At 47.3% G+C, this 24093-nt stretch overlaps 1 protein-coding gene across 1 annotated transcript in view; it reads left to right on the top strand.

Annotated features, from left to right (window-relative positions):
- Positions 1-19626, top strand: part of LOC144141482 (lysosomal acid lipase/cholesteryl ester hydrolase-like) — a 41418-nt gene extending 21792 nt beyond the window's left edge. The window contains exons 3-9 of the mRNA XM_077673038.1: positions 1677-1791; positions 2051-2201; positions 8806-8898; positions 10047-10199; positions 14081-14152; positions 14936-15004; positions 19277-19626. Coding sequence (XP_077529164.1) covers positions 1677-1791; positions 2051-2201; positions 8806-8898; positions 10047-10199; positions 14081-14152; positions 14936-15004; positions 19277-19531 — 908 coding nt within the window. The 3' untranslated portion in view covers positions 19532-19626. The remainder of the gene's footprint in view (positions 1-1676; positions 1792-2050; positions 2202-8805; positions 8899-10046; positions 10200-14080; positions 14153-14935; positions 15005-19276) is intronic.
- The last annotated feature ends 4467 nt before the right edge of the window (positions 19627-24093 follow it).

The raw sequence follows: 24093 nt of genomic DNA, 5'->3' as shown, positions 1-24093 counted from the left end.
CGTCCGATGGTTGAATGGGTGTGGTGGCAACAAAATAGTGGTAGTATTGGACAACAAAACGAGCGACTGGCCGACAATGCCCAGAAGCCTCATCATCATCATCAGCCTACCCAGGTCCACTGCAGGACAAAGGCCTCTCACATCGACCTCCAACAGCTCTTGTCCTGCGCTGCTTGGAGAAACACCGTGTGATGAACGCCGTGGTTCCGGCATATAAATTCGTAGCAAATTCGTGAGAAGCAGGCCAAGCCTCAAACTCGTGAGGGAGGGTAATCACGCATTCAAGAAAATTTACAGGTCAATCTTGAATTACATTTACTTAAATCTACATTATTCACGCAAGTACAGTTGCTGTCTGTAAGGGTTGCAGGCGCCAGCGACGCTGCAAAGTCGAACGCGTGGGAAGCGGCGGTTCCCTGAAGGGCGCATGAAGGGCTTTACGGCAGCCAGCCTGTCAACAGCAGGCGGCCTTTGGATCATGCCGCCTGCGTGGAGACGAATTGTCTTGAGCCTCAGCTGGGCTGTGACGTTGTTTTGACCGGCGTGTTGCAAAGCACAGTACGAGCGTGGGAAAGCGTGGGTCGGATGCTCGATTCGCTTTCCGCGGACGTGGCGGCGGTTGCCTCGGGGGCCGCCTGCGCGCGCGTTTAGCCAATGGGGCGGTGGTTCGGTCTTCTTGTTGGCCCGCGCGCACAGTAAGGAAGTGCGAAGACGTTTCGTTGGGAATGCGGCGCAAAGATCGCCTGTCAATGGCGGGGAGCCTCGAGGACGCGCTGCGTTCGTTAAGAGGAACGGATACGGGTCACCCCGCATTTGTGGTGGTGGTCCAGCTTTGGACAAGGCGTTATACGCGTAAATTGCAGGCGTGGGAACGGGAAACGCAAGCCACGTGCGTGAAAGCTTGCCCCGAGCGCTTGCACGTGTTTACCCGGGTGTCTGAGTGTTTGTCGTATTTGTTTGGTTTACTTTTGATCTCTTCCTTGTTTTTCTGGTGGGAGAGAGTGACCAGCGTTTGAGGGTTACGGTGGGGCGTTGCCCACCACGGTTGGCCCGGATTTGGTAATCCGCCCAATCAGGGCGCCAGGTGATACCGATTGGCCTGTTTATCGGGGGTGGAGCCTAAGTAACCCATCAAAACCATGAGACGCGAGCTCTCGGGGACGAATCCTCACGGTTTTAAGGTGCTATGCACGGCCGGCGTATTGCCGGGATAGCCAGGTCAGGCTAGGGAGGATCTCACCACTTGGGTAGTGTTAGGTCAGGGTTCCGTCGCCGACGGGGGTGCCGCGTGCACAAAGTCTTAGCTGACCTAGAACCCCACTTTATTCCTTACTCTCTACTTCAGTCTGTAAATATCCTGTATATGCCTCTCGCTTAAATATATAGTTTTAAAAACCCTCCATCAACCATCGTCGTCGTGTCATCAGTGCCGTAACCATCAGGCACCAACGCAGATCATCATCTTCATCAACAACAACGAAAGAACCAAACCTTTACTCTGTCCTTTGCGCCAAACAAAAGAGGTCAAAAAATACGACTTTTGCGTATAATTTGATCATGAATGACAAAGTGCGTTGCTGAGGAAAAATATTTCAGCATGCTCATGTGTTTTTGCAACATCCTCTATTAGCGTGACTGCATGAACATGGAGCAAAGTATGCGGTCTTCTTTCGCAGGGTTTCTGTTCGCGGACGCTGGTTTCGACGTTTGGTCAATGAATTCGAGGGAGTCGGAGCCGTATGCGTCGCACAAGACACTGTCAAAAAAAGACAGGGAATATTGGCGATGGAGGTAAGTTTCTGACTTTGTCAACCGGCTCAGAAACCTAGCGCTTAAGACTACGCCTGACTGAAGAAAATGTAGTTTGCGTGTCTCTGTATGCTTGTGCCTGTGTTTATGCGTGCGCGCGTGTGTACATGGGTGTGTGTGATTTCAGACAGGCGTATAGCTATACTTGACAACTGTATTTTCGTTCATTCGGCGGTGCCTTAAATGGACCTTTCAATTCCAAGCGATTTTGGTGTGACTGTAAATTTCATTTTGCGTTTAGCTTCGACGAAATCGGGCGTTACGACGTTGCTGCAGCCATCGACCACGTTCTCAACGCCACTGGTGCCGAAAAGCTTACGCTCGTGGGTGTGTCCCAAGGTGTCACCATATCTCTCGTTCTCCTCTCAACTCGACCAGAATACAACGACAAGGTGAGCCCCTCAAGTGACACTGTTCTCTATTGTTTTAATTTTACCACAACAGATGTGTGCAAAAAAATGTATATTTAAGTTGGCACAGACTGTGCGATATGTGGGTACTGCAGAAAAAGTGGCCTGGTGTTTCGCCATCAACACAGAGAGCAGGTTGGATTTAGGAAAAGGGTAGTAAACCATGGATTACATCCATGTCGTCAACCAGAGATAGAAAAATCCGCAGAGTAGACTGAGCCCTTTTACATGACATTCATAGATTACGAGAAGCGATTGCCCGGCTACTGTACAGATCCCTATAGAACTCCTAGGCCACTGTGACTATTTTATCCCTATTTGTGATGACATTGCCTTGCTTATCCTTAACTGCATACATCTGATTTTTCCCCACGCCAAGACGTCTCGTCACTGCTTTCAGGCTACCTCCGTTCTTTACAGCGTATTCGATCCCCTCCATATTATACTTTCGTATGTCAGCTGTCTTACGCTTATTGATCAACTTCGAAAGCTCCCCTAGTTCTATTCTGTCAGCTGCGGTGGAGATTGTCATGGTTTGCCGTTTCCTGATTAGATCTTTCGTCTACTGTGAAAGTTTACCAGTATCCTGTCAAGCCATAGTGCCCCCGACTTCTACTGCGCACTCCGTGATAATGCGTGTAAGGTTGTCGCTGGCTTCCTGTGTCGTAAGCTCGGCTTCCTCGTTAAGAGCGGGATATCGGTTATGCAGCGCGATCCTGAATTCTTCTACTTTACGTCTTACTGTTAGCTCATTTATCGCCTTCTTTCGTACTAGCTTGTTGCGGTCTCTCCTCAAATCCAGCCTAATTCGAGATCTTACCATACGGTGGTCACTACACCTTACCCTTCCGAGCACTTCCACATCCTGCACGACGCCAGGGTTATCGCATAATATGAAGTCTATTTCATTTTTGTGCTCCCCATTCAGGCTCCTCCAGGTCCACTTCCAACCCTCCCGTTTACAGAGGAAGGTATTCATTATGCGTAGGTTATTCCGTTCTGCAAACTCAACTAGTAGGTCCCCCCCTGCTATTTCTACAGCCCAGACCATAGTTCCCAACTGCCTTGTCTCCAGCCTGATTCTTGCCTGCTTTAGCATCGAAGTCCCCCATAACTACCGTATACTGTGGTCTTGCTTTGGCCATTGCCGATGCAACATCTTCATAGAAGTGTTCCACTACTTGGTCGTCGTGGCTGGATGTGGGCGCGTAGCCCTGCACCACCTTGAGCTTGTACCTCTTATTGAGCCTAATTACAAGACCTGCTGCCCTTTGGTTAATGTATAGTATTCGTCTATGTTGCCAGCTATGCTTTTATTGACTGGAAGTCCCACTCCCAGTTCTCTTCTGTCCTCTTGACCACGGTAACATAGGACGTGTCCATTTTTCAGCACCGTAGAGGCTTCGCCTGCCCTCCTAACCTCGCTAAGCCCTATTACATCCCATTTAATGCCCTCTAATTCCTCGAACACCTCGAGACTTGCTTCGCTAGATAGGGTTCGCGCGTTAAGCGTTGCCAGGTTCAGATTCCATTGGCGGCCTGTCCGGATCCAGGGATTCTTAGCACCCTCTGCTGCGTCACAGGTCTGACCGCCGCCGTGGTCAGTTGCTTCGCAGCCGCTGGGGACTGAGGGCCGAGGGTTAATTGGCGTATTCATGGGAGGTTGTGGCCGTTACTACACCAGGGTGGCCAATCCTGCTCTGGTGAGGGAGTGCATTACCGGCAATGGTCGCCGGGGTCAGGCCGCACCCCAATCCCCTTTGTGCAATTCCACCAATACGCGGATTTTTTTTTAATCCGGTGGGAATTGTCCCGCACCGGGATTCGAACCACGGTCATTCTGCACGCGAGGCGGGTGTTCTACCTCTACGCCATCGCTGCATCCAGCAAGAGTTGTATACGCTATGAATCAATTCACAGTCGCAGGCATATTGAAGAGGTCCTGAAATACCTTCCGCCGATGCAGGATGTACATGTAACCAAATAAAGCAATGTATTAGTAATCTCCTCCCGCAAGAATTTTGTTAAAGCGATGAGTATTAGCTGTGAAATTGTAAATCAAATACCGCTCATTATCGTTGCGCCGCGTTTCCTCCTGCTTTCAACTTATTCTTCGCTGTTGACGGCACGCGAGCACTCTTTCTCCCATGATGCTGCGCTCCTCAGCGGTGACGTACTTCCGCTATTACGCTCCTCCCACTGCCGTCTGCTACGGGCAAGCTTTGTTGACACCATGAATCCCGCACTCCGCTGAAGGCTCGAAAAGCGAAAGAAAAATCTGGCCGCATGCATGCGGTGGCCTGGCCTTGCCCTTTCGCGGTGTACGTTGCTGCAGTTGCTATCGGCGGCACGTGACTTTTTATTGGCGGCGAACTCGCAGCCGCGTGGGGAGGATCGTGCGCTCGTTCCCTTTGATGCACCGACACTGTTAATCCAAAAAGCGCCGTATCAGATGTGGCCCCGCTGGTGCCGGGTCTTATTTTGCGGCGGTGGTAATTCCTGCCGGCGGCATGGGAAAAAGACATTTTAAACCGATACAGAAGCCGGGCACAAAACGCTTCAATCATGTGATCAGTTCAGCTTGGGGCGACGCGTGGTGGAGAGCGGCAACGTTGGCAAAACATGCTCCGCCGCGGCTCTGAGCTTTCAAGCGCTGGAGCGAGCGCCATTTCCTTGACAATCTCAAACATCGGTTGCCTTGGCAACAAGGCACAAACCGCTCTAGAAGTCAGTTACGGTTGCGTGATCCCGGTTCAGCTCGAGGCCCCACCTCGCGACATGTAGGCACTGCAGGCGTACCACTCACTCCAATTGGGAAGTGCGACATGCGTTTGACATTACAAGAGGCGATGGTGTGTGTGTTGTAGACGCCTTTGTTTTGCGATGCAATGCGACATTGTGCTTCTGCGGGTGGGTAGTGCTTCACATGGTCTGGATTATCTTTCTCGAGCGACGTACGACTCAACCTCGCATGGGGTATGTGCAGTATGCGTGGCTAAAAGCCATCTCGGATTGTGCGCCAGAGTTAAGTGACTTGCTGTTTGTCCCCGGAAACCGCGCGTGAGCTGAGTGCCGAATTTACGACGGGCAGGAGGCAACCCATCCTCTGTCAATCGCGGTTGAGACTTGCAACGCATTCTGTGACGTTGTGGTCGTTCGAAACGCATCTCTGGATTGTTTTGAAGTTTAATAAAATGTGTGCGTCAAACCCGGGCATTAATTCGGCTCAGGGCGTTCTCTGCGATTGCACGAAAGAAGTGCCACGGGGTTAACGCTTTCTTTATGGAACGTACTCAGGTAAGAGAATATCCATGTCGTGTTATGACCGTGTTGCATTCAATACAAACGGTTAAGCGTTTGTTTACACTTGTTTCGTTTGTCGTAAAATGTCCAAGCACTCCGCTGGCAGATCAGCCTGCGAGCCGACGCTGAGCAGACGACTCATCTCTTTGCCGGTAGTACGTGAAAAAGCCGCCCAAAAGCAGGATGTCTAGCTCATGACGAACATCTGGGAATCGATGACGTAGACATGTGAAGATGGCGGCGTTCAAAAACACGAAGGGAAGGGGGAGAAAAAAAATGAGAAACTTTGCAACAAAATTGTGAGCTTTCCGCTGCGAGTAAAAGAGTAATACTTGGCACAGATGACGTTGACGACGAAATCTAACGATTGCGCTAGATCATTTAGTGTGCTCAAAACGCCTTTCAGGGCCCCTTTAAGGAATAAGGCACTAGGGGAATCAGACGGTTCACTTCCAACTCCCATTGCTTGAGTGTTGACTGCTCAAACGGAACTTATCTTAATAGGTTGCTTCTAATTGGTGGACCTGAATGGGTGGTTAGAATGAACGCACATTTCAGAAATCATAGTTCGCTTACAGCCTCAATTACTAATAAGGAAGCCGTAACTGACTCCAGTATAATGAGGAAAATATCAGTGGATGCAATGCTAAATTGAAGTTACCACCTCCATGGAGGGCAGACGCCACCGAACTTTAGGCACCACGAAGTGGGATAATCTGCATACAACGCATACTGCGGACAATATTTTGAAAACTTCAAGGCAAACAAAGAGCTGGACGCTCCTTGCTTTATGGACATATGGTAGGGTAAAATACGATTGCTTCACTGTTAAGCTTATTTGTCTATTTTCAGGTAATGCGGCAGAAATGTTTTCAACTTATTTCGCTCACATGTATCTCTTGCCAAATGTAATGATTTTCTTCATTAATGGTACCTCTCATAGTAAATATTTCTACATCATATGATGCTGTGAAGTTACAGCGATTAGCGAACCCATAGTCAATGTACGTATTTCCACACTTTGTGTAGCGTTGAATGGCAAAAGCGGGAATTCACGCAGCATGCGATATGCGATGGTCGAGAACTAAGCCTACGGAACACAAGCCGGCGCGCAAAACGCTCGCTACGGCAAAGGCGAGAACATATTAGCGCAAATGACAGGGTGCCATCTGCCGGTAACAGATAAAGCCTCTGTAGAGAAGGCAGCGTCATCTTTGTTTCCACTTATTGCAGGTCATTTGACACCTCGGAGATTTCGAAGGAAGAGCAGAAATGAGTACGCACGTGCGTACAACTTACAGCAATACGGAGTTTAGACTGGGCACATTTGATTACAACGTAATAACATTGCGCAACAAACTGTTCTGAATTTGAAGCCTAAGGAAAGTCTGCACCATTTGAGTCTGCTTGGTCTGGCTTGCGAGTGGCGATCACCCGCCGGACAGTGAGGAGGTTCCGCGTGAATGGTCGCACTTAGCACGCCGCGATGTTTTAAACGAAGTGGCGATTTGCAATAGATTTCCGCGCGATCGGAGTTGCACAGCGCGTTTGCAGCGGTCACGTTAGGGTGCCTGGATGCCTAGTTGAGGACGGTGCGCTCCGCTCCCGTATGTATGCGTCCATGCTACCTCTTGTAGATAATTCGTATCAAGGTATTCTCGTTGTTTTGTGTCTTTCATACGCGATCCCGAAAACGAAAGGACATTTTTTCACTTCAGTAAGCGAACAAAGAAGCACACAGGAGCCTCAATCCCGACCTAATATTGGTCGTCAAGGAGGGTATGGCGCCCAATTCCACCATTGATGTTTGGCCAGGCCAACCACGAAACATTGTGCGCATGCATGACACATTGCTGAGAACAAAAAGATGTTCACTCAGTACATCACCTTGGGTATGTGCGACACTGTGGATATGAAAACTGTTGAGTGTCAGAGTAAGTGCACAGGATTTAGAGCACACGCGCAGAACTCTTGTGTCCTCGACCCTCCTAGTGATATCACTTAAAGTGAGTGATTGATTGATTGATTGATTGATTGATTGATTGATTGATTGATTGATTGATTGATTGATTGATTGATTGATTGATTGATTGATTGATTGATTGATTGATCATTGATTGATTGATTGATTGATTGATTGTTCATTGATTGATTTATTGATTGATTTATTTATTTATTGCTTGAGAGCTGTGCAATACCTCTGTGGTATCTGCTATAGGGTCAGCCAGCTTGACTGGAGTTGAAAAGGATCTATGCTTTTGCGGCTTTAATGTACGCCACACAAAATGGGCTGGGCTTAGCTGCCAAGGTGTTGTAGGTAGCAACTAAGAAATAGTCGGTGCCTTGAATATATCAACAAACCAACCTTTGTAGCTGAGCTAGGCCAAATACAACTGCAATAACAAATTATAAGGTCGCCTCGATTTTACAGCACTTTGAGCACTAGTTCACATAAGTGTCGTGCAAGCGCAGCGCCAGTTCTGTCAGGTCGAGTGCAGTCGTACACTAGCGCTTCCCTTGCAGCGGCCGAATCGAGGGCAAAAGTGCACAAACGTCGTCTGCTGCGGTCCGTGTTTGCGCACTCGCGTTTTTTTTTTTTTTTTCTAAATGGCGTCCTTCTGCCCTCACCTTGTGTTTCATACACAAATGCACTATCTTGTTGCACGTGACGACCATTCTCGTATAAAACGGGAAACGCTATCGTTTCTACTCCGTTTACTGGCACAAGTATCATGCTGGAGCCGTCTGCTACGATGCTCTCCAAAAAACGCGCCAAGGCACACTGCAGCTTGCACGAGACCAGAACTCGCGCAGAGGCTAGTGCAGAAATGTAGAAGAAGTCGTGCAGCACAGCGTCAAATCGAGGGCCGATGTGCAGGTGGCGCTAGCTGCACTGGCAAATCGTGTGCGAGAGTGCCGCCCCGCCTCAACTAGTGCAGAAAGTGTAGCAAATCGTGGAGACCAATAGTTGAAGCACGATAGTTGAAGCACCAATAGTTGAAGCAATAGTTGAGCGCTGTGGCAGCGTAAACACACGATTTCGAGAAAGAAAGAAATACAAATCACACAGTTTACCCCTCTATGGAAAAAAAGTACAAGTATTTCTACAGTACGTACAATAAAACAAAAATTTAGGAAGTGCACGAAAATGATATCCTATTTGTGACTTAGGTTTTTTTCCTACAGTACTAATTTGCCCCGACATTCTCACCACATTCTATCGAAATCTGCCACATCAGCCAAAAGATGACTGCACCTTGCAATATTTTCCTTTTAATTGTAGATAGACCTGTTCGTCGCATATGGGCCTGTCGCCAATGTGAGCCACACCGGATTTCCGTTTTCTTTGGCGTTGCCCGTTATCCCAGCGATCTTAGTAAGTCGTTCAATCATTTGTTGCTGAAACTCCCTATCCGTATTGAACACTCCTAACCGGCTTCTTTTAGCAGCGTGGTATGATTCGGGGTCGGCAACCTCCTGAGCTTCGGAACTAATAAAGGAAACCTCAACATCACCACGGGTGGAAAGGTTGATGGGAGGACAGCGGGTGTTAAGTGCTGAGGGAATGATGTAAGAGGTTGTGACTTCAGCAAAGAGTTGGAGCTTGAGGTTGGGTATGAGGTTCAAAAAGGGTTCATAATTGGCCAGCTTAGTTGCCGGAGTCAAGCCCACTGTGTGCCATGAAATAAAGATTCTTTCAAGCAAACACCCTCGAACTTAGTTTATTCGGATTACATGCCTGACGGAACTGCCCTATTTATTCGAGTTGGTTTGTTTATTACTGGGCTCTCAGGTACTCCTGTCATAATATTTTCATGGCCTTTGGAAGTGACCTAACATTTCTCTAAAGGTGTCTAAAAGGTCCCCAAGTTTCCGCCCCACCATTCATTATAAGAAGCACACAGGACGTGCACCATTGTCTTAAATAACACACATAGCGTACTGTTTATTACAAAGCAGTTCTTGCCGAACACAAAGAAGCAATGCAAATTTTTGAACTTATTTACGCTAGAAAAAATTAGCTACATGTAAAGAAGAAAAGAAAAACAGTAACGTAAAAATCGAGCACTTCGCCTTTAGAAACCCTGTTTCCAGAAGAATTTATTCATGCATGCGTACATCCCCGATTTCATGGCCTATTATTCATCATCGGAGGCACACAGCATATATAAAGCAGCCTTAAGTTATGTACAATGCCAGCTAGAGATGTTTGGTTGGATCCAAAGAAAGAACAGGAAAATATGCCCTACATAGAGATTTTTCAGTTCTTTCTTTAGATCTAACCAAGGCCGTTCAGCTTCAAGATGAAGTATTTTGCTTTTAAAACCCCTCCTTCACATAGAATTTAATTTACACAAGTCTGTTTCCTTCCTGTAGCAACGCGTCAATTTCGGATCTTTGATTCATGCTTGCAAATGATTCCTGGGTGCCTAGAAATTTCTGGTATCCTCGTACACAAAGTGTACTCAACACCAAAGCACATCTTGCACTAAACTGCTCGTAAGTGTTCGTCATCTTACATAGCTCGTTCTAGATCCCTTGTCCCTCGGAGGCTACCTCAAAATGCCTGTAGGCTTGCAGCGAGCTATCACGGCTGTGTGCCGTATCATCAGCGGCGAGGTGTGCTCTCTCTCAATCACACTGACCGTGCTCAGCAGCCCACGTCAACTGAACGAGGTAAGTGTCACGAAACTCCGCATAAGAGGCATGTTTTGCAGTAAAATTAGATTACCTTCTTTTTCAACTGCGTTTGGTAGTTGTCACTGAACCTTTTGCTGAAAAAACGGATGCGCCGGTCTGCAGTGTAACTGAAAATCTTCAAGGGCCGCGAAAACCTTAAGGGTGACGCCGAAGTCGGGAGCAAGTCGATTGCATCCTCTACAGCCGTTGACGAAGACTAGGAACTGAGGAGGCAAGAAGCAGGAGGCATTCTACTATGTCAAGTAGGATGGATGACCTGCGAAGTTTTTTAGCCCATGGCAAAGAGGCGGCATAAAATTTTGGTATTGCCTTCCCATGATCGAACACGGTTTAACTGAGTTTGTTGAAAAATACCTCGGTTTTCACACTGAGACCGTATGGTGAATGCGCACACGATGGCTCCCCAAAAGCCAAACACTCGGCCGAGTCAACGCTGTGGGCGCGAAGGCGCAGTTTACGTGAATGCGTCCCGCTCCTGTTTTAGGGGCGAAGCATCTTAAGGCCGAGGATTTTCCGGCGTCCGGCATCCGTGCTCACGGCACAGCACCGTGTAAATCGAAACATCTGGGAACAAAAGGTTCACAAAAGGTTAACAAGAACAAAATAAAGGTTCACAAAACGTTGGAGAGAGAGAGAGAGAGAGAGTGCTTCTGGAGAGCCATGCTGCCCAGCACAAGGAGCATTGGATTGGATTGGATTGAATTGGATTAAATTAACTTGTATTAGATTGGATTGCATCGGAAATCGTTTTAGCAGCAGCAAGTACTCTCACGGGTGATTTTCGGTAAGAACTTTCCCCAGTGCTTCGCCCACTCGTCATGCTTCACTTCATGGAGATGCGTTAATTTTTTTTTATCCTCTTTTCGTGACATGCGCCTGAATCTTTTGCCCTCTACTTCTTTTTCAACCCCTCCTGTTAGAATGAAGGAAGGACTAGACGCTTGCATTGCGCAACTACAACAGGACCTCTCTTGACTTCGGCTGAGCTTGATGGTCAGATTAACGCAGTGAACAACAAGCAGTGTTTTGGGGGGTGCGACATGAAGTAATTATTTAGGCTTCGCCTAAACCTTTCAGTGAAAAAACAATTGGAACGCAAGGGTGCGTTTGCCCGCTATTATCGATTCTTGAAAGACGAAAGGGTCAATGAAATCCCGTAAAAAAGTTCGTCTTTGACATGTGCTTAGACGCCGCCGTTTGCGGAACTTGTTCTGGTGTCTTTGAAGGTCGAACCAGCCCATCTGCTACAGATGCGCCGGAACCGTTGCGGCCGCTTTTCCGATGGAAGCCAAAAGCACAAACGGCCGTGTGTTTGAGATTTCGACGCTGCTTAAAGACCCCAGGTGGTCCAAATTAATCCGCAGCCCTCTATTACGCCGTGCCTCATTGCCTGTGTGGCGTCGGCGCGTTTAACCTTGTAATAAATAAATCAATCAATGCGCAAGAGCAAGTACACTTTAAGAAAAATGAGGATGGTGTGCACCTGCGTCACGGTCAGAAGCGTCACGTCATGCTACGCACGTAAACACACTAGCACGGCCTGTGCGCAGCTCAAGCGCTAGCGCAGTTATAAAGGTGAAAGCCTTATATGTTTCATCGTTAAGTCCTCTTAAGCGCCCTTACCAAAACTCAGTCGTTCCCACCCAGCGTATAAAAAATTAGCAGTGGCTTACCTCAGCTATGACACGATATACGTAGCGGGAGGTAAGGTTCGGCTGGTTATTCTTACGTTTCCTGGTTGTCTAGGATTAGCTGATTATTATGCTTACTGCTGCTAAAACGATTTGCAATCCAATCCAACCTCATTTAATCCAATCCAATTCAATCCAATCCAATCCATTGCACTTCAATCCAATCCAGTCGCAGCTCCGACGGCTCCGGCGCGCCAGCTGTGCGCCGTGTGACGTCACGGCTCCTCGCGCATGCGCATCACGGCTCTCCAGGAGCCACACGACACTGCTCAACCTCAGCCAGTGTAGCTCTCCCTAAAAACGTTTCTGGACGCCACTAGCGAGACGAAGACAGAGCGGATCACGAAATAGGCATGAGTGCATGACTGAGCGAATGTAGAGCGTGAGAGCGCCTGTTAAGAACAATAAAAATTAAGACGAATAAAACTGGAATACCCCGGTATCATCGTGAATTAAACTGGAATCAATAATTGATAAATGGAGGGAAAATGAAAGACCGAGCTAATTACAGTATATCAAAGTGAATTAGGGGCAATTTTTTTTTATTCGAAAGTTTGCTCTGCGGCATAATAGATGTATGCGCTTACAGAAACACGAACAAGTTAGTTTCGTGTGTAAAGTTCAGGAGTTGTCGGTGACACGGTCCATGCACCCAGCGTTGCAGGTCAGGAGGGCGGCCAGGGTGGAGACCGGTTGCACGAAGGTGTCGCAGGCGAACTTGATGCAATCCCGGGCAAGCCCAGAGCAGGTGCTGCACATTCACGTCCCCAATGGCAGTGGTGCAGAATGGACTTAATTTCGATTAGAACGAATGAAATGATATGAAAGTGAATAACATAGATGACTGAGCCGATAACGGTGAATAAATGTTGGTGAAAATGAATCGAATTGATTCTAGAATGGACAAATACGCGATTAAATTGAGCGACGTAGCGAATCATGCTCGATGACTGAGCAAATAAAGTGTATGATTCAGTGACGAAGGGGATGGCTAAAGAAAGAATGTTGCATGACCAAGGACATTTGGCCAACTAATTGGGGCGAATAAATGCGCAATACCGTGGCTAATTAGGCCAACAAAAGTAACAAAAATATTAATGACAAAGCGAATTTATCTGGACGTCAATGTATGGTGGCCGGTAAAATAGCCTCGCCGGAATAGAAGAAAACGCATGTCGATGCTGGATGTGAATGCGGAAAAAGAGCACGGGACACGAAGTAAATCTTCTGCCTGTCTCTAATGCATTGCCACTCTTTTTGCCGTCGAAACTTTTGCCGTCGAGTCATCTTGAGTGTAACTTAAATGACGGCGTGAATTTTCACTGCGGGAAAGCTTGTGCAGAACGCACCTGCGGTGATACCCTGACGTGTTGTATCTTTTTTTCCCTAAATGTTACATATTTGTCCATCAAGTAAACAGTTCCTGCTCAAGAAACAGGGCATGCCGTTTCGGGCGGCCGACCCCTGTAAATCAGGCCTAGGGAAAGGAGGCCGGGTCTTATCTGCTGTCTGTTTCTTAGCGTTACTTGAGCCCTTTTACCTTCATTTACCAGCCACGATTGGGACTATTCAAATTAGCCCAAACGGCACTCACCCAAGCCGGTAACTCTTTGCTAAGTGTTCTAGATTCGATGTTTAGGCCCCATTGTGGGGATTCGGGACCAGAGTGAGTGCTGCGTCACTATTTCAAAAGTTTCATTATCCAAGGAATCCTTTGTCAAAGATTCGAGAAAACAGGGAGCTTTGTCGGAGGCTTTTTAATCCTTCATTCTGCATTCCTCCATTAACCTTCATGCAGCTGGCAAATCGAGGAACTAGGTGGCGTGTTTGTCTCATAGCTGGTTTTCTTATTTGCGACACCGCACTCGTAAGTGGCATCAAACGTGAAAACCGACATGTTCATCAGTAATATTTTCAGCATTAAATATTGTAACCTGGCGATAGATCATACGTTGCAGACTTCGAGCAATAGCTATAACTAACATAACTTTGAGCCAGCACAGCAGCTGTTATTTGGATGTTATCTGCCGAAACCTCCATTGTCCATTAGATTCACTCAGAGCGAAACCGTGCAAGAAATATCTGCCCCGTAATGCTGTCCGAGACCAACCACCTTAGTATAGTATACTCGAGTGAGAATTTCAAAGCGCGGACTCTCTCTTGCAGACACGGCTACCGATGTACGCAGGCCACTTTCCCATAGGCACATCATATCAAAATTTACGGCACTATAACCAGGTACGGAAGGTGATTTTTTTATATGTGCTCTAGAAGCTGAAACTACTAATGCGCCGGTCGCTTCCACTCAGAGACGCGACAATAAAAGTCAACAATTGTGTGCAGAAATTATTGAAAGCGCAGAAACAATATTACTACGCAACCAAGGCGTTGCGCGTGTGATAGTGTTGTAAGCCCACAAGATATCAGACCCAGCGCTAGTGGAGGTACAGTCGTCAAAACTGTTAACAACAAAACACGAGGTGCCTGCCTACGCACAGAGTGGCATCTCACGATAGCCACAGCCGCATCTTTGGCGCCTGGTTATCGGCCCTCACGATGCTGCCCTACTGCACTCGGGCGCTTCAGCGCATCCGCATAGCCTGGCTTAGCAGCCTGAACGCTATTGTAAGCTGTCGCTCTGTGCATACGCTGGCACCTCGTTCTTTGTTGTTGTTAACAGTTTTGACGACTGTACGTGCTAATGATGCTGGAGGTGTACAAGAACCAGTTTATGAATGATATGAAATCTTCTTTGCTGTTAAAATAATGCTCTCTTATCCCCGAAAGTGTTTCCTTGATTTTATGCTTTCGTTCCGCTCTTTTTTTGACATTTTTGTGTATACGCTTCCCTCACAAGCGACGTGTCGGGTAGTGGGCATTCCTACAACCTCTTTTTCAACACCTAGGTAACTTTAATTGTTGCCGAAGAAAACTTTCGTAAATTTGACTTCAATTTCCACAAGTGCGCACTTATTTTATTAACAAATTCAAAATATTTCACAAGTGTTGCTTTTTTTGTAGATGTATCGTTCCCGGAATTTTCAAATGTATGACCATGGAAGAATAGAAAACCGTCGGCGCTACGGACAGGTAGGTGAAACGCATTGCTAGCCAGCAATGCAAACATAACTCTTCTTTGCCAATACCCCTAAGTGGGTATGCGCCATTTTTTGCCCACCACCACCACCACCACTTCAGCGGGCACTCTACCGTTTAGTAATCGGCAACCATTTACAAAGCCATCTGCGAAGCCATTGGCAGCAGTTGTGCAAGTTTCTTTTTAACAGCAGAGCTAGTTACACCGAGCTTTGTCCGTCCGTCGCACCAGAAAACCTCGAAGCCTCAAGAAAAAGATGTGGTTACGGAGGTCCCGGGAAGCGAGCCCCGGACGCATAGGTCCGGAAACCGGCGACCTAACCAATGGGCCACACCAAAGGCCCGAGGGGTTCGGGGTTGGCAGCGGCAGGGAACACTCACATGTGCAGACAATTGGAAAGAACAAGAACGCTTCCCATGGTAGGAATCGAACGTGGGTTCCTTGCGTTAAGAAACCGGCGTCCCTCCGATTGAGCTGCAATCTTCTGTTCTTATTTATTTCCAAACATGTCCCGATGGTACAAACGGAAGAGTAGTAGAAACAAAATGAAGTGGAACTAAATTATAAAATCACAATACTCGATGGTACAAACAGAAGCACTGGTACAAACAAAATAAAGTGTAACTAAATTATTAAATCACAATACCCGATGGTACAAAGAGAAGCAGTAGTACAAACAAAATAAACTGGAACTAAATTATAAAATCACAATACTGGATGGTACAAACAGAAGCAGTAGTACAAAAAAAAGTGGAACTAGATTATTCAATCACAATACTCGATGGTACGAACAGAAGCAGTAGTACCAACAAAACAATGTTGAACTGAATGATAAAATCACTATACCCACTTTAAGGTATATCGCTGGTGGATGAAACAGTTTCTTCTGAGTTACTGAGTTAGCTTTTCCACCTGTGACAGCCAGACTGGTACATTAACTTGTGCCTTTCCAACTTCAGCGAAGGAGACTACGGCCTCTTGGAAATAGTCCAGCGCAGGACGCGCTGGAATGTCAAAGCACCGGACTGCCATCCGACACGTCCAAATGCTGTGCATGCTCAGTAGGATGATTAAACCCAATGTAGTGCCGTCCTCGTTTTGAACACGCAAATGCCCAATACCGTGCCCGTCGATAGCAAGTTCTTTTTTGAGTGTTCGTTGCAGCACATCCCAGAAGAAAACCCGTCCCAAAAATTAATGAAAACATGTTCAATCGTTTCCGGGTATTTGCACAACCAACAATGTTCCCACCCACGGCATAAAGAGACCCTTTTCTTGCATCTTGGTTTTAACAAGGACAGTGCATGTATGTAGTTTAAAGAAAAGCGTTTTAACCCCTGGTGCAACTGTCGTTCTATTAAAAAACCCGTTTTAATACATCGCGACGTGGGCCTGCACAGTAAATGGTTCCATTCAAGGGAACTGAAAACAGTGTCACAAAGCTCACCATACCGTTTTTTCAAAGCGACTGCACTAAATATTCCCACGCAAAATGCGCGATTAGCCAACGGAAAGAATGAACAACTTGTTCGAAATATATTAAATACTGGTCAATCTAAATTTAACTGACGACACAAAAATGAAAGACGAAGCAGAAACGTTGGCGTCTTTCGTCGACAAGCGTCTTTCGTCTTTGTATGCGGAGTTAAATTTGATTGATTGTGGGGCTTAACGCGCCGACGCTACACAGGCGACGAGGTACGCTGTAGTGTAGGACTGCGGATTAATTTCAACCACCTGGGGATCTTTAACGTGCGCCGAAATGTCGTACACACGGGCGTTTTTGCTCTTCGCCTGCATCAGAAAAGTGCCCGCCACAGCCGGGAATCGAACCCCCGTCCTCGTGCTCAGCAGCGCAACGCCTTGGCCACTAAGCCACCGCGGCGGGTGAGAGATCCGGCTCTCTTGTGCGCACTAAGTCGTGATACATTGAATGTTGTTTCTTAATTTTCTTGCCCGAATTTGTGTCAATTCATTGCGTGCGTACTTTTTTTATTTTTTATGGCTCGCAGAGGAAACGCCAAATAATACCATTCACGAATATACTGAATAAATTTGCTGTACGCTCCATTCGGGTTTTTTTTTTTTTTGACGTTGTATATATCTGACGATTCAATGACTTCAACAAGCTTTCCGAACTGATTGCGTGTGTCACCTTGTATTTGCCGGCGCGCAACGCTGGTACTTTTTGGTGTTCGATGGACTTTTGAAGTGGCGAGACAGAAAATGGGAAGATGGTCACTAATATGGACAGAAAGTATGCCGGAGGTAATATCGTTCTGATTTAGGTGAGATACGCATATATCCAGACGTGTTTGACAGCTTACTGTGAGCCTGGTAGGCATGCTAATATAACTGGCGCAACCATAGGTTGATAATAAATTGTTCGCGGCGGCCGCTTTTCTGATGGAGGCGACAAGCAAAAACGCCCGTATGTACGAGATTTAGGCGCACGTTAAAGATCCCCAGGTGGTCAAAATTAATCCGGAGTCCTTCACTACGGCGCGCCCCATCGCCTGCGTTGCGTCGGTGCGTAAAACCCTACAATCAATCAATCAATCAGAATAAATTTTAAGTTGTGGAGAACACAACTCAGAGGAGCTCATGTCAATGTTAATGTTACCCATTAGGATAAAGGCATTAGTACTGAAACAACTAAATGTAAGTAACTGATCAATGATTTCGCAAAACGCTTTTTTATCTCCAGTCGGCGGTCTGTAGACTACGAGATTGTGGTGTGTGGAATGCAGAACGTAAAGCACTGAATATAGCGGTTTTCTGTAGAAAATTCTTCAACAATGACGTAATTTATGGAATGTTTTATGTAAACTGCCACACCCCCGCCTCGTTTATTTTCGCGACACAGGTATTCGAACTGACACCCAGGCAATAGGTGGGACGGGCCATTTATGATTAGCCAGGTTTCCGTAAGTAGGATAAGGTCCAAATTGACAATTAACCCTCAAATCAGGTGTTTATTTCGTCTTTCTTGTTTCTTATACTTCTGCAGTTTATATAAAGAAGCGATGGGCTGTTCCCTGGATTAATTAAAGTTTATTCTCTCTCTCTCTCTGTTCCCTGAAGGAAACGTTTTGTTGAAGGTCGAGACACTGTAATATGGGACTTTATCGGGACAGCACGTCATTTTACTAATCAGCGAGTGTTTTACATAAGGGTTCTAAGGAAATTTGTGAGAGCTGTGCGCCACATCTGACTGAATTTTTTTCAAATCAGTGGGGACAGCAATGCGGATAGCTGGCGATGTTCCCGTTTGCGAGCAAATATTTTGCAACCAGCCATCCAGACAAACTTTCAGTGTTACTCTTTCCTTTTCTGTACTGCCAAGCACTGGTTTGCCAGGCTGAAAGCCGAGGGCGGTGCTGTTTACCCTCTTTTTCCTCAATTTTGCTAGAACAGCATTGCGCTTGCTCCTTAGTACGAAGCGACCAATGATGCTCCGTTCCCCTTGCTTCGATGTTGGCTCCTAGTGGCACGTGTCAACGTCATCCTCCTGAATTGTCTCGCCAATTACCTCACCTAGTTGTTTCTACCGGATCGCTCTCATCAGGGATTTATACGCTGTTCATAGGTTGTTCATACGCTGGTACTTGCTCCAGACATCTCAGGAACCTACTCACCCGCAACTTCACCTTAAAGAATACAAAAGAGCGAAACGACTACTTCCAGCTTTCCACCCTAACCTAACAAGACAGCAGCAAACCCTATTCCGACCGGCAGAGGCCGGAACACCCGAAACACTACCGAGGCTACATCTCATCAGATATGGCAAAACAATACCCTTGCAATCATGTTCACGGCAATCATCACCATAATCAAGACCGCATTTTTTTGGAAGTGCCCTCCATACATCCAAATTGGACACCCACACACTAGAGAGTGTCTGACCTCACTTGGAAGGACGAGGAGCAACGCGGCCTGATTGACTTCATTCAAGATGCCGTCAGAATAAGCCTGGACCGAGGTCTCTGAATCTCGCAACGCTCCCTACAACTCCTCATCACTTTCAATCTGTGAATAAAATATCTCCGTCTGTCTGTCTCCAGAAACATCGAATGCATGATTATTTCCGTTTCCGTCAAACATTTACAGTGTTAGAGCGTCTTGTTCGTTGAATAATATTGGGTGTACAAGTTGAAAATTACAGCAACTATCCTAGTCTTATGGAACTGACCACATTATGCTGTAGTTTTTAGGAGGGACCGCATTTGACTTTTTTCCGCATTATTTTTCTACAACACGCGCAGTCAACGCCACCACCATATCCTGTCGAGCGGGTCACCGCTCCAGTGGCTGTGTTCTCGTCCGAAGGGGACACGGTGGCCCACCCACGTGACGTGGAGCTCTTGGTTGCCAGTCTGGGAGACAGCGTCGTCTTCCGTAGTGTGGTTCCGGAGAAGACCCTGCGCCACTTCGACTTCGCTAATGGCTACAGAACAAAGGAGTTTCTGCACAATGTCGCCATCGACCTTATAAGACAGTACGCCACCCAGAGCACCTAAAACAGGCAGATTCCAAAGGGGCTTATGTATATCCATGCGCACCAGGTAATGTGCGAGTGTGTAATGTGATTAATAAACTTCTGCTTGAATCAGAATATTCGGCCCTGCTTAGTCTGCATTTGTCAAGATATCACCATGATCCCGTTAAGTAAGAACTGAAAATATATCGCATAGTTACGCTATTCCACCTCCACTTCTAGTTTAGCTGGATGAATAGCAATGTAAATGCAAAATACAACAGCTCTTTACATGGGGAAACTCCACACAATACGAAAGATACCGCAAAGACTAGGGAGAAACAAAATTGTAGATTCCAACAGCTAGTTCTTCCGAAGGGAACCCAGGAAGATTTTTCTTGCGCCAAAAACATTCATACACAGACAAAATTAACATAAAAGGTTCCAAGATTACTTTATGGGTCCCTGTCGTTATGATGTAATTGTAATCGTTAATTCCTTGCGGGATTCCAGCTGGCTCCAAGCGAGAGCTCGTCTTTGGCGTTGCACAAGATGAATGAGAAATAATAGCTCATGCGGCTTCACAAGGCCGCATGTACTGGCCGAGGGCTGCTACAACCAGCGGCCACAGTTTGGGCATCCCCTCGACAAGGGCTGCCTGATTAGAACGCCAACACGTGCTAACCAACTGTGAAGGTGATTGGAAAGCAAAGCTTTAAATGAAATCCACAACGATTGCCCATGCAACATCACTTGAATTAACACATGTGGCTCTACAAAGAGTGAAACCAGAGATTCAGCCAGCCATTACCTGGAATTCGCAGAAGCGGCGTCCCCAACGAAACAGCATTGGCCACAGCCGGGCTAAAACGGTGGACACCGCTCCGCCATAGCCCGGCCGTGCGTCGGCAGAAAGAAAACAGAGAGGCGCGTCTTTCGAAGGGTGAGACAGCGGAACTTAGCCATCCTGATGCAATAGCTCGGGGACACACTACCGCGCGACACAAGCGCCGACACCGAAACAGTTCGGCATGTGAGCGCCGTGATTCCCATTTATGCCGATTATAACTATATAAGTAAGTCTGAGAACTGCGAGAAAGCTGAGGGAACTTTAATAATCGCTATTTGTGAGAAGTGGTTGCTCCTTTACCCTTCTGTAATACCTCTTAAAACACAACCGAATTGGTATTCACCAATTTAGAAAACGGAGTCTCATTTGTGGCAAGCAGTGCGCAAGAAGTAGTGTTTCTCGAGTGGCCAGATGTCTGTATGTGGTCTCTACATTTTTTTTCCCGCCCTTCAAACAAATCCTTAACGCATCTTTGTCGTACGACCATTTAATTCCGTCGGGTCCGGGTTGCCCAGGAGGTGCTGTTGAACAAGTTAATGAAGCTGTGCGAAGGAAGAGCACAATTGACGCGAAGCTGTGCGAAGATATCCCGATTGGGGTCCTCAGTATCCTGCTTTGCGATGGGTCGCCAGGTAGGAAGGGCAGATGTACAAGTGGCGAGGCGACACAGGTTCAACTACGTGAAGAAGTGATGTCGCTTACTTCTGGTTGAATTCATTTGCCCTTTTAACTCGTGAACTACAATATTTACACGATTGTAAGTCGACCCGAATGTAGGTCGCCCCCAAAAGTTGCATATATCTCTCTCTCTCTCTCTCTCTCTCTCTCTCTCTCTCTCTCTCTCTCTCTCTCTCTCTCTCTCTCTCTCTCTCTCTCTCTCTCCCCCAAAAAAAGTGCCGCCTAGAAAGTCGTATCACAAAGGAAAGCTCTTCCGGCAACCCACACAGCGGCTCTACAATCAATGAATCGATGCTCCCACAAGAGCCGTGAGCTCGCGGTATGCGTGGTAGATGCTACGAACTTAAAAGCATTTGTATAAGCACCCGGAATAACCATGAGCTGTGCGTTGAGCGGGAAGAACACATTCGCTGCGAGATGACAACCATCGAAGCAACCGGCAGGAGCCATTGCTACGCGATACCTAAACAAACAACATGGCGGCGGACAGAAGCGGCCGCCATGTTGTTGCTACGTTAGCGCCGCTCACTGAATCAAGGGATTCGCTAATACTCATTTTGTTTATTAGGGACGAATAAAACGCTTCTTGACGCGTTTTTGCACGCGATTCGTGCGTGTAGGCGTTGCGCGGGCGACTTTTTAACGCCCGCGTCGCGGATTCCGCGCGCACGGCAGCTTCTAGTTCTACGTCGGTATGACGCGTGACGAGCGCGGCAGTGGGAGGAGCCTGGCGTGTTGCCCCAATGGGGAGGCGCGCTCTCCATGGCAACAGTTTGAAAGCGCTCGGGACAGCCGGCTGGCGCTGCTGGAGATGTTTATGCTTACCACGGTGGCAGATATTTGATTGGCGCTGTCCCTAGCGGCGCGGATGATGCTCTATAGTGTCGTTTTCGACCACATCATCAGCTCCTTTATTGCACAAACGCCTTCGTTTGTGCCTTCGGTGATATCTTAAAGAGCGGTCAGAAGCGGTCGCTGGAGCTACGCGCAACTCTTGGTGGCTGGTGATGCCGCCATCTTGTCGCCGCCGATAGCGTAGCGCGCAGCATGCGGGTGGTATTTGCGGCAGCGTCAGCGCGACGCATTTTCGTGATCAGAAAACGCCCCATGCGGTTCACACTTTAGACCATAACCATGGGAACGAGGGTGCAAAGCTGTCCACACCTCGTACCACCCCAGATTTCTCGTTTCTCCTGCCGTCACTAGCGGTAGACTGTTCGATTTCGATTCTGCCGCTATTCTCGCCAGTTAGTGCGAATTATCGCACACACGATGACGAAAAGCATATGTGGAAGCCTAAGCCTGTCAGCGTAACCTCCTTGGCGAGTCATTGCTGACTGGGATAAATGAAGATCTGCGCTCTGCCCCTGCGACCGCTGTGCAACAAGAGCTAGCGAGCGATGGATGTGGTCTTGGAGGATGGCAAAGGGAGCCGAAACTGTTTGGCTTATGATGCGCACGCCTTGTCAGTGCCAATAAGACAACAAGATACGCCAGCGAGGAGATAGGGAAAGCGTTTGTGCAGGGGAGTGGGCGGCCACTGGAGGGAAGAGAAACAAAAGATGAGAGGAAGAAAAGTATGCCTGAGAAAACTGATTGGGCGGGCTTAACCATGGGTCTGAAGGTCCGTGGAACAAGCCCGGGGCACTTTTATTTTGTCCGCGGGTCGGTCGCGCGCGTGGATCGTCGACGATGGTCAGGCATGAAATCCAGACGGATAGCCGAGGTTTTAATATGGTGTCTGCCATAGTTTTAACACGAAAGTGTTTTATGCCCGGGTACACCAAGATTTCACCGGCGCCATATCCGTCCCGGAAATGACATCGCCAGAAAAACTTTTACGCGACTCCGCCAGGATTTGAGCCCCGAACTCCCTCACCGCAACGGGAGGTACACAGTGCTATTCCAACTGCGCTACGAATTCAAGCGCAAGTAGATCTACGAACGCGCCTTACATCGTTCTCACTGCTTTATTTAGGGTTCCCCGATGCCAGATCCGCTGTATAAGGTGGAGACACCCTTTGAACGGTGCCGTGCCGCCGCGATTGGGTCAAAGTGCTCAACGCGTTGTTCTTTTCGTTTCCCACAAGACCCATCAAAGCGAAACAGATAAGATGATTCAAACTTCGCAAGTGAACAGCATTGGGGCGATAATTTTTAGCGCGGTTTTGATACAATGACTTGCAGCGGCGGCAACAAAGTGACCCAAAATAGCGGTGGGAGCTTATTCGTGTCTCCACCCTGTACGGTGGCGGATTCGCGTGAATCGAGGCGCCCTTTTTTTATTCGCATGGTGGTGCCGTCTAGGAGAGGCGCAGCGAACTAGTGTATGATGATGCTAATGAGCGCCGAAAGTTGGCGCCTCGATGCCAGCTCCTTTTTGTACGCGGGACGCGGGTGAATTAAGGCGCCCTGCGCCCCTACTGCTTTCGGTTTCGCTTTCGGTTCCGTTTCGTTCCCATGGTTTTCAAAGGGCTGTGGTTTCAGTCATATTTACACAATGTTCCGGCGCGTGCAGTCCAGTGTCTAATGTTGATGCGTCTAATGGTGCCTTACTGGCGCAATATAAACAGCGATGTGCAAGTTCAAATTGGTTGCACAATAAACATTTAAATTCTCCTATGAAGGCGAATTGCACTTTCGTGTTTTACCGATTCCTATGAAAGAGGAATCAACCACATTTTTCAATGCATTTTTTCTACGGGGACTTCGCCGGCATTCGTCTAGCCCGTTGTAGAACCCGGGTTGTCGCAAAACCCGGGGACAAATAACAAGAATTATGCTTTATTTGCTTCTTGTCAATTGCTCCTAGTATGTCTTAGTTGTCAAATTTTAAAATTACTTCGATTCTGCTAGCTACTGACTTCTATTTACAACCCCATATTTTTGTTTTGTGCAGCTCGTTCTGTTTTTTGTGACTGTGGTGAAGCACTTTCTGTATTTTGCTAATTCTGAAAAAATATGCCCTTGTGCATATTTCGTGGTAATTGCGCAGTGACTCTTGCTTTCCACACACGTGGTTCTAATCTGCTTCTTTAAGATAACCTACAACCATTGCAAGTAGCCCAAAATAAGCG

The sequence above is a fragment of the Haemaphysalis longicornis genome, unplaced genomic scaffold, assembly GCF_048455015.1.
Source record: "Haemaphysalis longicornis isolate Haplotype H1 unplaced genomic scaffold, Haemaphysalis longicornis Haplotype H1 scaffold_6, whole genome shotgun sequence".
In the NCBI taxonomy this organism is placed as follows: domain Eukaryota; kingdom Metazoa; phylum Arthropoda; class Arachnida; order Ixodida; family Ixodidae; genus Haemaphysalis; species Haemaphysalis longicornis.
This window is presented reverse-complemented; position numbering and strand designations above follow the sequence as displayed.